This window comes from Panulirus ornatus, chromosome 44, assembly GCF_036320965.1.
Source record: "Panulirus ornatus isolate Po-2019 chromosome 44, ASM3632096v1, whole genome shotgun sequence".
In the NCBI taxonomy this organism is placed as follows: Eukaryota; Metazoa; Arthropoda; class Malacostraca; order Decapoda; family Palinuridae; genus Panulirus; species Panulirus ornatus.
The window spans coordinates 13,163,432-13,181,228 of record NC_092267.1 but is presented as its reverse complement, the minus strand read 5'-3'; the positions used below and the strand labels follow the sequence as shown (position 1 = coordinate 13,181,228).

Sequence of the window (17,797 nt, the reverse complement as noted above, 5' to 3'; positions counted from 1 at the left end):
TTGGAGATGACATGACTTTTGTGGCAAACTTTGAAGATCTATCTATCTGTTTATTTATATCTCTGATGCTTGTTCCCTCTGGGAATTCCAGTCAAAGATGAGGCCACAGCAAAAAGAGCCTCCACTTATCTGTCCTTATATGCCTCCCTCACTCACACCATTCAATGCATAATTCCCCTATTTCTCTCCCTCCAGTTCTCTTCCACTCTGTTTCCCCAAGACACAGGTAGTATTCCTTACACCAGCCCTTTTAATCATATTTTCATACACTCTCCTTGTAAACTCCCCGTCTAGCATTCTTTCCCCATGCCCAAGTCATACCACTCCACAATTCATTCCCTTTGCATTCTCAGGGGATGATAATGAATAATTATAAAGCAAAGAGATAAGTACCATATTAATGTAAGCAATGAATACATATTAAGATCTAAAGAAACTGAAACCTGACACTTACTGTATTTCCTCATAATCTATTCCCTGTGTACTGTTCATTGGGCACATCACTTTCTAGCATTGCAGTGAATTTTGCATACTTTCATATTATCAATAAGTGCACAAGGAGACCAAATGAATTGATGGGACATAATTAACAGGGTTTTACATAAGCAATGATTTATACACAAAATACTATTAAATAATTTTGTACAATTTGGCCCTCTAGCAAAAAGATGGTAATTGTGTTTGATGTAGATAGATGCTAAATTTTTTTCAGAATTTTTTAACAATGAATCAGATGTATATGATAAATATGGTATTTCTCAGTGAAATATTTACAGTCTTTTTAAACTACCATACCAGGCTTATGTGCGTGGATGGCAAGCTCGCCAGATGGTTAAAGAGAAGAGACGAAAAGTATACTTACAACAAGTAACAAAGGTTGCAGAGGTCCATTTAGCTGCCATAAAAGTTCAGGTAAAGTGGTTTGATTGTGTGAATTTTTTTTGTATCAAGTAGCATACCACAGTAATCTTTAATGGGCTATGTTATTATTTTCATGGAAAATGCTGTCATGAATGTGTATATGGTGGACTGTAGGTAGTAGATGAAAGGCACTATATTGCCAGTAAAACCTGTCTGTGTATCAGGAGGGTTACTGATGGTTGTGTAGTGAGCCAGCATTTTATTGGTTGTCAGTTGCATTTCTTGGACTAGCTGTCTCTTTTTTCTGCCTCACCCACACATGGACTACTAGCATTCTGTCCATAAACATATAGTCTCTCTTCTCCTTACACCCAACACCTGACAACACTTAAATCCATAACTTATTCTTTGTAACTCTAGAGTTTCCTGTAGTGAGTGCCATGTATTAGCCCCGCATTTTGGCAAAATGTTAGGAGCAATAGATAGAAGTAGAGGGTTGGAGCATTAGGTGGAAACATTAGGTAGATATTTAGTAGGTAGGAACATAAGGCAGGAGCATTAGGTAGAAGTAATTTTAGTAGGAACAATATGTAGGAGTCTGCAAATACAGCGCTAAACTTGCCCTCTGCCAGTGGCCTGTTAAGGGTGGGGCACTAAAGGCCAAGAAGTGGCACTGGAGCTCACTAGTTATGGAGACTCTATTGCTATGGCTACCCCCTTAAGGGAGTTTCAAAAGGGAACAGGCACCACTGGTATAGACTAATAGAATAGTAATAAAAACATTTCAAAATTTCTTCTCTCTTGCAGAATTTTTTCTGCCATTACAATACCTACAACACAATCCCATCTCTCTTACTCAGCCTTGCTCTTCTCTTTAGTTACTTTTTCTGATTTTGTAAATTTTGTTAAATTGTTATGGCAAAATCTCACCATTTCTGCACCAGTAATTATATCATTAAGTGAAACCTATGTCAGCAAGTTTCATCCCTTCATATGATTCAAGCTTTGCTTGCTATCCTATATCTCTGACACCTATTCCCTCTGAGAACTCCCTTCAAGGGGGTTGGCTGTGGCAAAAGAATATCCATTTATCCCTGTCCTTACATGTCTCCCTTGCATATGCTTTTCTGTGCATTCTTCCCTCATTTCTCTCCCTCTAGTACTCTTCTGCTCAATTTCCTCATGTCAAAGGTGGTCTTTCTCTCACACTAAACCCTTTAATCATATTATCATACACTGTCCTTATAAACTTCCAGTCTTGCATTCTTTGGATATGTCCAAACCCCCCTCAAAGTGTTACATTTCACCCACTTCATTACTTTCTACATTTCATCCAGTCATATCACATGCTTCTCTCAAATAACTCATTTTCATTTCCTGGATTCTCGCACTCTGTGACTCATCCCATGTCCATGTTTTGGGTGCATAGGTCAGAGTTTGGAGAACTGTGCTGTCCCTTAATCCCTTCCTCACTTCCATACCTACATCTCTATCCATTATTCTATTTAGGGACCCAATGACTTTTCTACCATGTACTGCTCTCTCCCTTATCTCTCCTTCCATATCATCGAACTTATCCAAGATAGCTCCTAAATACTTAAGTTCTGTCATCTTTTATCAGTCTTTCTCCCCCATATCTATATCAGTTTAGTACATGCATTTCTTCTCTCACTCTATAGGGCTTTGCAAACCCTATACTTTCACAGTGTTTTTTTTTCAAACACCATTACTTTTATCTGCATTTACCTTCCATCACCTAAGCTAACACACATTATAGAACACACTTACAACTTAAGGCAACTCCTTTTCACTCTCAGCTAACAACACAGTAGCATCTGCAAACAGGCTTGCCACTAGCCATAGTACCTCACCACCACACTCCATCTCCATACCCATTTTCCCTAGTTTTGCTTTCATCTCCTTTTTCACTCCAGCATTTATTCATTTATATTTATTATACTTTGTCGCTGTCTCCCGCGTTAGCGAGGTAGCGCAAGGAAACAGACAAAAGAATGGCCCAACCCACCCACATACACGTGTATATACATATACGTCCACACACGCCCATATACATACCTATACATCTCAACATATACATATACATAAATACACATGTACATAACTCATACTGTCTGCCCTTATTCATTCCCGTCGCCACCCCGCCACACATGAAATGACAAGGTAGTGAGGTAGCACTAGGAAAAGACAACAAAGGCCACATTCGTTCACACTCAATTTCTAGCTGTCATGCATAATGCACTGAAACCACAGCTCCCTTTCCACATCCAGGCCCCACAAACCTTTCCATGGTTTACTCCAGACACTTCACATGCCCTGGTTCAATCCATTGACAGCACATCGACCCTTATATACCACATCATTCCAGTTCACTCTATTCCTTGCACGCCTATCACCCTCCTGCATGTTCAGGCCCCGATCACTCAAAATCTTTTTCACTCCATCTTTCCACCTCCAATTTGGTCTCCCACTTCTCCTCGTTCCCTCCACCTCTGACATATATATCCTCTTTGTCAATCTTTCCTCACTCATTCTCTCCATGTGACCAAACCATTTCAAAACACCCTCCTCCGCTCTCTCAACCACACTCTTTTTATTACCACACATCTCTCTTACCCTTTCATTACTTATTCGATCAAACCACCTCATACCACATATTGTTCTCAAACATTTGATTTCCAGCACATCCACCCTCCTCCGCACAACTCTGTCTATAGCCCATGCCTCGCAACCATATAACATTGTTGGAACCACTATTCCTTCACACATACCCATTTTTGCTTTCCAAGACAACGTTCTCGACTTCCACACGTTTTTTCAACGCTCTCAGAACTTTCACCCCCTCCCCCACTGCTTCCATGGTTCCATCCACTGCCAAATCCACTCGCAGATATCTCAAACACTTCACTTCCTCCAGTTTTTCTCCATTCAAACTTACCTCCTAATTGACTTGTCCCTCAACCCTACTGTACCTTGCTCTTATTCACATTTACTCTCGGCTTTCTTCTTTCACAAACTTACCAAACTCAGTCACCAGCTTCTGCAGTTTCTCACCCGAATCAGCCACCAGCGCTGTATCATCAGCGAACAACAACTGATTCACTTCCCAAGCTCTCTCATCCGCAAAAGACTGCATACTTGCCCCTCTTTCCAAAACTCTTGCATTCACCTCCCTGACAACCCCATCCATAAACAAATTAAACAAACATGGAGACATCACCTACCCCTGCCGTAAACCAACATTCACTGAGAACCAATCACTTTCATCTCTTCCTACTCGTACACATGCCTTACATCCTCGACAAAAACTTTTCACTGCTTCTAACAACTTGCCTCCCACACCGTATATTCTTAATACCTTCCACAGAGCATCTCTATCAACTCTATCATATGCCTTCTCCAGATTCATAAATGCTACATACAAATCCATTTGCTTTTCTAAGTATTTCTCACATACATTCTTCAAAGCAAACACCTAATCCACACATCCTCTACCACTTCTGAAACCACACTGCTCTTCCCCAGTCTGATGCTCTGTACATGCCTTCACCCTCTCAATCAGTAACCTCCCATATAATTTCCCAGGAATACTCAACAAACTTATACCTCTGTACATGTGTATTTTAAAAAGCCACAATGACATCACAGAGCCCTACCTCAAACTGACATGTATACAGACACCTTAGCTTAACTCTGCATCCCCTCTTTTGCACATGCATTTGCTCCTCTAAAGAAGGGTTTCACACCATCCAATAGTTGTATCCCGACCCCATATATCATGAACATCGCTTAAAGTATTCCACCCAACTGTCGTACACCTTCTCCAGACCCATAAAAGCTGCTTACAGCTCCTTACATTCTTAACACAAAAATTGGGTCCACACATCCTCTACCTTTCCTAAAAACCTTATTATTCATTTATTCTGCATTTGGTCACTTCCATTGCTCAGTCAAGACTTATTCCCTATATTTGTTACATACATCCATAGCACCTTTACCTTTGAACAGCAGAATGATGATAGCTTTCATCCACTTCTCAGGCACAACCTTCTGCTTCCATGCTAAATCATGTATCATTGTATCACACTCTCTCCAACATACTTCAACATTTCAGCCATAATCCCATCCATTCCAGGTGCCTTTCCTACCTCCAACCTCATTATTACCCTTTTTACCTTGCTTCTTGTTATAGGCCCCTGCACTTCCAACCTTTTCCTTGCATCTTGTATACCCATGCATAAAACAAGTGCTGCCTCATCTCCCACATTCATCAATTCAGTATACTCTTTCCATTTTCCTTTCAGTTCTTCCTTTTGATGCAGCATCATCCCTTTACTTTTCTTATTTATTTTTGGGCTTGCACATATCTAATACTGTATGTACAGTATGCTAACTGTTGTGGAAGAACCTCCTGTTCTCAGAAGTGCATGGAAGAATATAGGTATAAAGGCAAGGAAGAATGAATATGTACATGTGTATGTGTGTGTGTGTGTGGAAATGCTCCCCTCCTGTTTTACTTTTCCAAAAGAAGGAACAGAGACTTGGGCCAAATGAGGATTTTCCCCTTTGAGGTTCGGTCATCTGCTCTTGAACGCTACCTCACTAATGCGGGAAATGGCGAAATGTATGTATGTTTTTTTTTTCCATACTATTCACCATTTTCTGTGTTAGCAAGGTAGCGCCAAGAACAGAGGACTGAGCCTTTGAGGGAATATCCTCACTTGCCCCCTTCTCTGTTCCTTCTTTTGGAAAATTAAAAATGAGAGGGGAGGATTTCCAGCCCCCTCCCCTTTTAGTCGCCTTCTACGACACACAGGGAATACGTGGGAAGTATTCTTTCTCCCCTATCCCTAGGGATGTGTATGTATGTATACGTGTATATATGTGTGTATACAAGTGGTTGGGTCTTTCTTCAGCTGTTTCCTGGTGCTACCTTGCTAATGCTGGAAATCGTCATCAAGTACAATAACTAAATAAATAAACATATTGAATAGGAATTAAAACTAACAAACCCCATTGGTTTGTGATACTGGAAGATGACAGATCTAAAGTGGGTATGGTAAGAGTAGAGATATACAGAGGTTTCCAAAAGAAAAATCTGCAAACTTTTCATGTTTCTTAGGAAGGAGTCCTGGGGCACTTTAAAAAGGGTCTTGGGATATGTTGAAATGGTGTAAGTTGTGTTATAATGATGGATGATGTTCTGAGCTTAGATGGGAGTGCGACTCATGTTTGTCTGGGAAAAGTCTTATTGTCATATGAGCATATATCTAGTGGGTTGGAATTTAAGACAAGTTGAGAGGTTGGTTTGGTTGTTTAGTGCTTGTAAGGTTATGTCAGTATGTATGTGTTCTGTCAGTGTTATATTTGTTGGGAAAGGGGAATATGTGAGTAAAGGATGCTGAAGGGTAAGCTTTTTATTTCTACTTCGGGGTTAGTTCTGGATAGTTTGGGTGGGAGGGGTCTAATGCTGTTCATTAGAATTGAGTGCTGTGCATGTTGGGGTAGAACTGTATTGGGAGGATCTTCATTTCATTGTGAAGTGTTGAATGTGGTGGCTAGGCATCCAGTGATTGTTATGAGTGTGCTAGTTTTTGTGTGGTTTGCAGCTTTGTTATATTTACTTCATTGGTTTTCTTGACTGGGGCTTTCTTTCACTATTAATCTAGATTTTGTGGTAATTCACACTAAAGGATTTTGAGAGTATTGAAAGGCTTTTCAACATACTTGATGAATTTAAGACTTCTTTCAACAACTGTACATCTAACTACCAACAGCGCTCATTTCGACGCCATCAAGCTATGGTAAGAGCTCAAAAGACCATTGAGTCATTGGTGAAGCTCCAGCGGTGGGTGCGTGCTGTACTGCAGAGATCTTCTTATATGAAGCAGCGCAAAAGTGCCATTGTCATCCAGAGAGCTTGGAGGAGAAAATTGGAGCGCATGAGAGAGGTACAGCTAACTCTATATATTTTTTTTTTTTGCAGTGCATATATAGGCTGGGATATATTTATTAGCAAAATGTTATCTTCCTTAAAATAGCAAGTGTTACACTGGAAAATGAGGTATCCCTGCTTTTTGCCAGGCTATTGGGGTTGAAGTTGGCGATCCTAGCTTTACAAATTCATTCCCATGATATATGCATGTGACCTCTGGCCTGTAGCAACTTACAATTTAATATGTACATTCTTATGATTGACTTGAATGCAAGAAAAATTAATAATGATTAAAAGAAGAGGAAGAGGTATTTTTCAACAAAGTTATTTCGATAGCTGTGTGTAAGAAGTTGTAGAGGAGTGGATTTGACTGGAATGGAGTGAGAGATCTGAGTTGAAGCTTTTTGGAGAGTAGAGAAGGTTGTGCAGTGGAGAAACTGGTACTTTTGGAAACGAACATCAATTTTTTTTTCATATTTGCTGTTTCCCCATATTGCTCACATCCAATTTCTAGCTGTCATGTATAGTGCATCAAAACTGCAGCCTCATCCAAAGCATCTGACTGCTTCATGTGCCATTTTTCAGCCCACTGAAAGCATATTGGCCCCTGTATACCACATTGCTCTATTCCACACCCTCCTGCATGTTCAGGCCCTGATCACTCAAAGCATCCTTCACTACATTCCTCCACCTGTTTGGTTACTTTCTTGTTCCATCCACTTTTGATATGCATTCCATCTTAGTCAGCCTCCCCTCACTTATACATACTTTTCTTACTAACACATCACTATCTTACCCTATCATTTCTTTTTCATTCATCTGTCTCCACACCACATCAGTGCAGGTGATCATTGACTCCTGCATTAAGCCGTGAAATACACTTCATATCCAACACATCCACCCTTTTTCATACTTTTTGATCTTAGGCCCAACCTAAGCATATATGCTACACACTTAGGACTACTTTAAAGACAGTTACGTGTCTTTCCTCACACTTCTCCATGTGCCCAGGACCTCAGCCCTTCCCACCCACCTTATGGCTTACTGCATCTTCCATGGCTTCATCCACAGCCACTTTCAGGTATCATGAACAACTACTGTGTCATGATGAATGCATCAAATACTAGCAGCTCAGTTGCCCCACATCAACACACACACATCTCCGTTCTTTATGATCAGCCTAGTGGTCATGGCCAGTTTCCTGAATGTAGCAGGAGCACCATAGAAGATAGAAGGGACTCCTGGAGTAGGAAGTCAGGAAGATGGCCATGATTAGGATATTATTTGCGTGTGCCATTTCATCTTCCACAAAAAAAAGGTGCACCATTAGGTATAAGTATCGCAGATTTTTATATCTGATACAAATGTTCATAGACATGTGTGTTGTAAATATGGGAAAGGCAAAAGTACAAACATTTATGGTAGGAAAGGTTGAAGGTATTATCAGATCACATCAAGGTTATATTGTGAGCTTTTTATTTTTAGTCTGGGATGAGAATGGGGACAAAATTTGAAAATGAAAATCTAGAAAACCTGAAAGAGCTAATTACATAATAATAAAGAATTATAATTACAGGGGAAGAGTGGTTTGGGAATGTCTTGGAAGTAAAGTCAGGGGTTGGTGAGAGGACAAGAGCAAAGGAAAGAGTAACACTACTCCTGAAGTAGGAGTTGTGGGAGTATGTGATAGAGTGTAAAATAGTAAACTCTAGATTGGTATGGGTAAAACTGAAAGTGGATTGAGAGATGGGTGATTTTTATATATATATTTATATTTTGCTTTGTTGCTGTCTCCCGCATTAGTGAGGTAGTGCAAGGAAACAGACGAAAGAATGGCCCAACCCACCCACATACACATGTATATACATACACGTCCACACACGCACATATACATACCTATACATCTCAACGTATACATATATATACACACACACAGACATATACATGTACATAATTCATACTGTCTGCCTCTATTCATTCCCATCGCCACCCCGCCACACATGAAATAACAACCCCCTCCCCCTTATGTGCATGAGGTAGCGCTAGGAAAAGACCAAAGGCCACATTCATGGCCTTTCCACATCCAGGCCCCACAGAACTTTCCATGGTTTACCCCAGATGCGTCACACACCCAGGTTCAATCCATTGACAACATGTCAATCCCGGTATACCACATCGTTCCAATTCACTCTATTCCTCGCACGCCTTTCACCCTCCTGCATGTTCCGGCCCCGATCACTCAAAATCTTTTTCACTCCACCTTTCCACCTAGGGATAGGGCAGAAAGAATACTTCCCACACATTCCTCACGTGTCGTAGAAGGCGACTAAAGGGGATGGAAGCAGGGGGCTAGAAACCCTCCCCTCCTTGTATTTTAACTTTCTAAAAGGGGGAGGGTAATTATTGGTGCCCATAAATATTATAATAATCAATTCAAGTGTTAATAACACACTTAATATTAGGAAATCCAGTGTTTTTATTCAAAATTCGTAATCACCGTAAAGAATAACATATATACACAGATTTTCATTAAAATCTTAAGACCCTTAAAAGCTGAGCAAAATACAAGGCTATAGCTTTGCATTATCTTGATTTTTTTGAAATAATGGATTTTCTTGAAATTTTCAGCACAGATGCTATTAAGCAATTTTTAAGTATTAAGCATTTTTTTTTTTTTTTTTTTTTTTTTTTTTTGATTTTTTGAAACCATAGATGTTCTTAAAAATTTCAGCATAGATGCTATTGAGTATGCTGAATACGAAACTGTGGTCAAAATTTTAAAATTAGGCTAATTAGCACATTAATATTATGATAATTAATTTGTGTTAATAACACGGTAAATATTAGGAAATTCATTGTTTTGATTCAAAGTTAGTAATCAGTTTAACGATTAACATATATAAACAGATTTTCATGAAAATCTGAGCAAAATGCAAGGCTATAGCCATGCATTTTCTTGATTTGAAATCATGGATTTTCTTGAAAATGTCAGTATAGATGCTATTAAGTATGCTGAATATGAATCTGTGGTCAAAATTTAAGAATTGGCTAATAATTCCAGTAATTAGCACATGAATATTATTATAATTAGTTCGTGTTAATAACATGCTTAATATTAGGAAATTCAATGTTTTGATTCAGAATTCATAATCACCATAAAGATTAACATACACACAGATTTTTATTAAAATCTGAAGAATTTGAAAACCTGAGCAAAATACAAGGCAATAGACTTGCATTTTTCTTGATTTTTTTTTACTGAAATCATGGATTTTCTTGAGAATTTCAGCATAGATGGTATTAAGTGAGCTGAATAAGAATCTGTGGTCAAAATTTAACTATTTGGCTAATTAGTCCCATAATTAGCACAAATATTATGACAATTCAAGTGATAATAACATGCTTAATATTAGTTAATGCCTTGCATTTTTCTTGATTTTTTGAAATCAGGGATTTTCTTGAAAATATCAGCATAAATGCTATTAAGTATGCTGAATAAGAATCTTTGGTCAAAATTTAAGAATTAGAGTAATTAGTCCCGTTATTAGGACAAATATTATGATGAATTCATGGTGATAACTCGCTTGATATTAGGAAATTCATTGTTTTGATTCAAAATTCGTAATCACCATAAAGAGTGACTTATATACACAGATTACCATTAAAATCTGAAGACCTTGAAAATCTGAGCAAAATGTCAGGCTATATAGCCTTCCACTTTTCTTGATATTTTTTTTAATGGATTTTCTTGAAAATTTCAGCATGTGTGCTATTAAGTATGCTGAATATGAATCTGAGGTTAAAATTTTAAAATTAGGCTAATTAGTTCAGTAATTTGCACATGAATATTATAATTAGTTCGTGTTAATAACATGCTTAATATTAGGAAATTTAGTGTTTTGATTCAAAATTCCTAATCACCATAAAGAATAACATATATACGCAGATTTTTTATTAAAATCTGAAGAGCTTGGAAATCTGAGCACAATTCAAGACTACTGTATATACAAAGCCTTGCATTTTTCTTGATTTTTTTTTTGAAATCATGGATTTTCTTGAGAATTTCAGCATAGATGCTATTAAGTATGCTGAATACGAATTTGTGGTCAAAATTTAAATCTTTCTTTTCATACTATTCGCCATTTCCCGCACTAGCGAGGTAGCGCCAAGAACAGAGGACTGGGCCTTTTAGGGAATATCGTCACCCCCCCCCCCCCCTCCGCTCCTTACCTTGGGAAAAAAAAAAATTGAGAAAGGAGGATTTCCAGCCCCCCCCCCGCTCCCTTCCCTTTTAGTCGCCTTCTACGACACGCAGGGAATGTGGGTAGTATTCTTTCTCCCCTAGGCTGGAAATCCTCCCCCCTCTTTTTTTTTTTTTTTTTTTTTTTTTTTCCCAAAAGAAGAAACAGAGAAAGGGGCCAGGTGAGGATATTCCCTCAAAGGCCCAGTCCTCATCCTCTGTTCTTAACGCTACCTCGCTAATGCGGGAAATGGCGATTAGTATAAAAAAAAAAAAAATATATATATATATATATATATATATATATATATATATATATATATATATATATATATATATATTATCCCTGGGGATAGGGGAGAAAGAATACTTCCCACGTATTCCCTGCGTGTCGTAGAAGGCGACTAAAAGGGGAGGGAGCGGGTGGCTGGAAATCCTCCCCTTTCTTGTTTTTTTTTTTAATTTTCCAAAAGAAGGAACAGAGAAGGGGGTCAGGTGAGGATATTCCCTCTAAGGCCCAGTTCTCTGTTCTTAACGCTACCTCGCTAACGCGGGAAATGGCAAATAGTATGAAAAAAAAAATATATATATATATATATATATATATATATATATATATATATATATATATATTATATATTATATATTTATCCCTGGGGATAGGGGAGAAAGAATACTTCCCACGTATTCCCTGCGTGTCGTAGAAGGCGACTAAAAGGGAAGGGAGCGGGGGGCTGGAAATCCTCCCCTCTCGTTTTTTTTTTTTTTTTTTTTTTAATTTTCAAAAAGAAGGAACAGAGAAGAGGGCCAGGTGAGGATATTCCCTCAAAGGCCCAGTCCTCTGTTCTTAACGCTACCTCGCTATCGTGGGAAATGGCGAATAGTATGAAAAAAAAAAAAAATATATATATTATATTAGGTACAGTAGGGTTGGGAGGTGAGTTTGAATGGAGAAAAACTGGAGGAAGTGAAGTGTTTTAGATATCTGGGAGTGGATCTGGCAGCGGATGGAACCATGGAAGCGGAAGTGGATCATAGGGTGGGGGAGGGGGCGAAAATTCTGGGGGCCTTGAAGAATGTGTGGAAGTCGAGAACATTATCTCGGAAAGCAAAAATGGGTATGTTTGAAGGAATAGTGGTTCCAACAATGTTGTATGGTTGCGAGGCGTGGGCTATGGATAGAGTTGTGCGCAGGAGGATGGATGTGCTGGAAATGAGATGTTTGAGGACAATGTGTGGTGTGAGGTGGTTTGATCGAGTGAGTAACGTAAGGGTAAGAGAGATGTGTGGAAATAAAAAGAGCGTGGTTGAGAGAGCAGAAGAGGGTGTTTTGAAGTGGTTTGGGCACATGGAGAGAATGAGTGAGGAAAGATTGACCAAGAGGATATATGTGTCGGAGGTGGAGGGAACAAGGAGAAGAGGGAGACCAAATTGGAGGTGGAAAGATGGAGTGAAAAAGATTTTGTGTGATCGGGGCCTGAACATGCAGGAGGGTGAAAGGAGGGCAAGGAATAGAGTGAATTGGATCGATGTGGTATACCGGGGTTGACGTGCTGTCAGTGGATTGAATCAAGGCATGTGAAGCGTCTGGGGTAAGCTATGGAAAGCTGTGTAGGTATGTATATTTGCGTGTGTGGACGTATGTATATACATGTGTATGGGGGGGTTGGGCCATTTCTTTCGTCTGTTTCCTTGCGCTACCTCGCAAACGCGGGAGACAGCGACAAAGTATAATAAAAAAAAAAATAATATATATATATATATATATATATATATATATATATATATATATATATATATATACATACTTCATTGTTTTAGATAAGGAATATTTTTCTCTTCTTTTCAGACAGGTGTCTTTAATTTCCAGCTGGGAATTTAATCTTATTTAAATAAAATTTAAATATTAGGCTTATTAGTCCCGTAATTAGCACATAAATATGATAATTAATTAAAGTGTTAATAACATGCTTAATGTTAAGAAATTTAGTGTTTTGAATCAAAATTCATAATCAGCATAAAGAATAACATATATACACAGATTTATTCAAATCTGAAGACCTTGAAAATCTGAGCAAAATGCAAGGTGCCTTGCATTTTTCATGATATTTTTTAAATCATTGATTTTATTGAAAATTTCAGCATAGACGCTGTTTAATATGCTGATTACGAATCTGTGGTCAAAATTTAAAAATTAAGCTAATTATTCAGTAACTAGCACATGAATATTATTGTAATGAATATTATTGTAATGTTGATGTGTTATCATTCAGAATTCGTTATCCCCATAAAGAATAACATATATACACAGATTTTCACTAGAATATGAATGCCTTGAAAATCTGAGAAAAATGCATGGTTTTTTGAAATCATGGATTTTCTTGATAATTTCAGCATAGATGCTAGTAAGTATGCTGAATACGAATCTGTGGTTAAAATCTAGAAATTAATCTAATTAATCCAGTGATTAGCACATTAATATCAATATAATTAGCTCAGGTGTTAATAACATGCTTAATATTAGGAAATTTAGTTCTTTGATTCAAAATTCGTATTCAGCATAAACAATAGCATTTATGCTTAGATTTTTATTAAAATCTGAAGACATTGAAAATCTGAGCAAAATGCAAGGCATTTTACTTGATGTTTTTTATATGGATTTTTTAACAATATCACCATAGATGCTCTTAAGTATACTGAATACGAATCTGTGGTCAAAATTTAAAAATTAGGCTAATTAGTCCTGTAATTAGCACATGATAATTAATTCAAGTGCAATAACATGCTTGATATTAGGAAATTCAGTGTTTTGTATCAAAATTCATAATCAGCATAATGATTAACATATATTCACCAATTGTCATTAAAATCTGAAGAACTTGAAAATCTGAGTACAATTTTTTTTTTATTTTCTTGAAATCATGGATTTTCTTGAAAATTTCAGCATAGATGCTATAAAGTCTGCTAAATCAGAATTTGTCGTCAAAATTTAGATATTAGGCTAATTAGTCCCGTAATTAGCACAAATATGATAATTGATTTGTGTTAATAACATGCTAAATATTAGAAAATTCAGTGTTTTGAATCAAAATTCATAATCAGCATAAAGAAAACATATATACACCTTTTGTCATTAAAATCTGAAGACGTTGAAAATCTGAGCAAAATGCATTTTTCTTGATTTTTTTAAAATCATGGATTTTCTTGAAAATTTTAGGGTAAATGCTATTAAGTATGCTGAATAAGAATTTGTTCTCAAACTTTAAATATGCTAATTAGTCCCATAATTAGCATATAATTATGATAATTCGTGTTAATAACACGGTTAATATTAGGAAATTCAGTGTTTTGATTCAAAATTGGTAATCACCATAAAAATATCATGTATGCAGAGATTTTCATTGAAATCTGAAGACCTTGAAAATCTGAGCAAAATGCAAGGCCTTGCATTTTCCTTGATTTTTTTTTTGAAATCATGGATTTTCTCGAGAAAATTTCAGCGTAGATGCTATTAAGTCTGCTGAATAAGAATCTGTGGTCAAAATTCAAATATTAGGGTAATTAGTCCCATAATTAGCATATATTATAATTTGTGTTAATAACACACTCAATATTATGATATTTAATGTTTTAAATCAATATTCATAATCAGCATAAAGAATAACATATATATACCGATTTTCACGAAAATCTGAAGACCTTGAAAACCTGAGCAAAATTCAAGGCATTTTTTTTTTTTTCTTTTAATCATGGATTTTCTTGATAATTTCAGCATATATGCTATTAAGTATGCTGAATGCGAATCTGTGGTCAAAATTTAAGAATCTAATGAGTCTAGTAATTAGCACAATAATGTTATAATTAATTCAAGTGTCAATGACACGGTTAATATTAGGAAATTCAGTGTTTTGATTCAGAATTCGTAATCACCGTAAAGAATAACATATTCACAGAATTTTCATTAAAATCTGAAGACCTTGCAAGGCTTGCATTTTTCTTGATTTTTTTGAAATCATGGATTTTCTTGATAATTTCAGCAGAGTTGCTATCAAGTATGCTGAATAAGAATCTGTGGCCAAAATTGAAATATTAGACTTATTAGTTCCATAATTAGCACATAAATATAATGACAATTAATTGAAGTGTTAATAACACACTTGATATTAGGAAATTCAGTGTTTTGAATCAAAATTTGTAATATAATATAAAGAGTAACATATATGCACCGATTTTCATGGAAATCTGAAGACCTTGAAAATTTGAGCAAAATGCAAGGCTATAGCCTTGCATTTTTCTTGATTTTTTGAAATCGTGGATTTTCTTGATAATGTCAGCATAGATACTATTAAGTATGCTGAATACAAATCTCTGGTCAAAATTTAAAAATTAATCTAATTAGTCCAGGAATTAGCACATTGATATTATGATTAGTTCAGGTGTTAATTACACGCTTAATATTAGGAAATTTAGTGCTTTGATTGAAAATTCGTATTCAGCTTAAAGAATGGCATATATACATAGATTTTCATTAAAATCTAAAGACCTTGAAAATCTGAGCAAAATGCATTTTTCTTGATCTTTTTGAAATCATGGATTTTCTTGATAATTTCAGCGTAGATGCCATTAAGTATGCAGAATAAGAATCTGTGGCCAAAATTTAAATAATAGACTCATGAGCCATGAAATGAATTTTATAATTATAGTGTTAATAACACACTTAATATTAGGAAATTCGATGTTTTGAATCAAAATTCATAATCAGCATAAAGAATAACTTATATACACCGATCTACAATAAAATCTGAAGACCTTCAAAATCTGAGCAAAATGCAAGGCAGCCTGGCATTTTTCTTGATTTTTTTGAAATCATGGATTTTCTTGAAAATTTCATCATAGATACTATTAAGTATGCTGAATAAGAATTTGTGGTCAAAATTTAAATATTAGGTTAATTAATCACAGAATTAGCACATAAATATAATTGATTCAAGTGTTAATAACACGCATAATCTTAGGTAAATCTGTATTTTGAATAAAAATTCATAATCAGCATAAAGATTAACAAATATACCTTGGTTTTCATTAAAATCTGAAGACCTTGAAAATTTGAGCAAAATGGAATCCTATAGCCTTTCATTTTTCTTGTTTTATTTAAAATCATGGATTTTCTTGAAAATTTCAACATAGATGCTACTATGCTTCATAAGAATCTGGGGTCAAAATTTAAATATTAGGCTAATTAGTCCCGGAATTAGCACTAGCGAGGTAGCGCCAAGAACAGAGGACTGGGCCTTTAAGGGAATATCGTCACCCCCCCCCCCCCCTCCGCTCCTTACCTTGGAAAAAAAAAAAATTGAGAAAGGAGGATTTCCAGCCCCCCCCCGCTCCCTTCCCTTTTAGTCGCCTTCTACGACACGCAGGGAATGTGGGTAGTATTCTTTCTCCCCTAGGCTGGAAATCCTCCCCCCTCATTTTTTTTTTTTTTTTTTTTTTTTTTTTTTTTTCCCCAAAAGAAGAAACAGAGAAAGGGGCCAGGTGAGGATATTCCCTCAAAGGCCCAGTCCTCATCCTCTGTTCTTAACGCTACCTCGCTAATGCGGGAAATGGCGATTAGTATAAAAAAAAAAAAAAAATATATATATATATATATATATATTATATATATATATATATATATATTATCCCTGGGGATAGGGGAGAAAGAATACTTCCCACGTATTCCCTGCGTGTCGTAGAAGGCGACTAAAAGGGGAGGGAGCGGGTGGCTGGAAATCCTCCCCTTTCTTGTTTTTTTTTTTAATTTTCCAAAAGAAGGAACAGAGAAGGGGGTCAGGTGAGGATATTCCCTCTAAGGCCCAGTTCTCTGTTCTTAACGCTACCTCGCTAACGCGGGAAATGGCAAATAGTATGAAAAAAAAATATATATATATATATATATATATATATATATATATATTATATATTATATATTATATATTTATCCCTGGGGATAGGGGAGAAAGAATACTTCCCACGTATTCCCTGCGTGTTGTAGAAGGCGACTAAAAGGGAAGGGAGCGGGGGGCTGGAAATCCTCCCCTCTCGTTTTTTTTTTTTTTTTTTTTTTTAATTTTCAAAAAGAAGGAACAGAGAAGAGGGCCAGGTGAGGATATTCCCTCAAAGGCCCAGTCCTCTGTTCTTAACGCTACCTCGCTATCGTGGGAAATGGCGAATAGTATAAAAAAAAAAAAAATATATATATTATATTAGGTACAGTAGGGTTGGGAGGTGAGTTTGAATGGAGAAAAACTGGAGGAAGTGAAGTGTTTTAGATATCTGGGAGTGGATCTGGCAGCGGATGGAACCATGGAAGCGGAAGTGGATCATAGGGTGGGGGAGGGGGCGAAAATTCTGGGGGCCTTGAAGAATGTGTGGAAGTCGAGAACATTATCTCGGAAAGCAAAAATGGGTATGTTTGAAGGAATAGTGGTTCCAACAATGTTGTATGGTTGCGAGGCGTGGGCTATGGATAGAGTTGTGCGCAGGAGGATGGATGTGCTGGAAATGAGATGTTTGAGGACAATGTGTGGTGTGAGGTGGTTTGATCGAGTGAGTAACGTAAGGGTAAGAGAGATGTGTGGAAATAAAAAGAGCGTGGTTGAGAGAGCAGAAGAGGGTGTTTTGAAGTGGTTTGGGCACATGGAGAGAATGAGTGAGGAAAGATTGACCAAGAGGATATATGTGTCGGAGGTGGAGGGAACAAG

At 36.8% G+C, this 17,797-nt stretch overlaps 1 protein-coding gene and 1 long non-coding RNA gene across 4 annotated transcripts in view; one reads left to right on the top strand and one right to left on the bottom strand.

Moving 5' to 3' along the window:
- LOC139762753 (uncharacterized) overlaps positions 1–17,797 on the bottom strand; it is a 471,178-nt gene that overhangs the window by 70,992 nt on the left and 382,389 nt on the right. The window lies entirely within an intron of this gene.
- The window catches only part of LOC139762751 (uncharacterized), a 173,211-nt gene that overhangs the window by 113,779 nt on the left and 41,635 nt on the right, over positions 1–17,797 (top strand). The window contains 2 exon segments of the mRNA XM_071687858.1: positions 799–912; positions 6,657–6,830. Of these exon segments, the coding sequence (XP_071543959.1) occupies positions 799–912; positions 6,657–6,830 (288 nt within the window).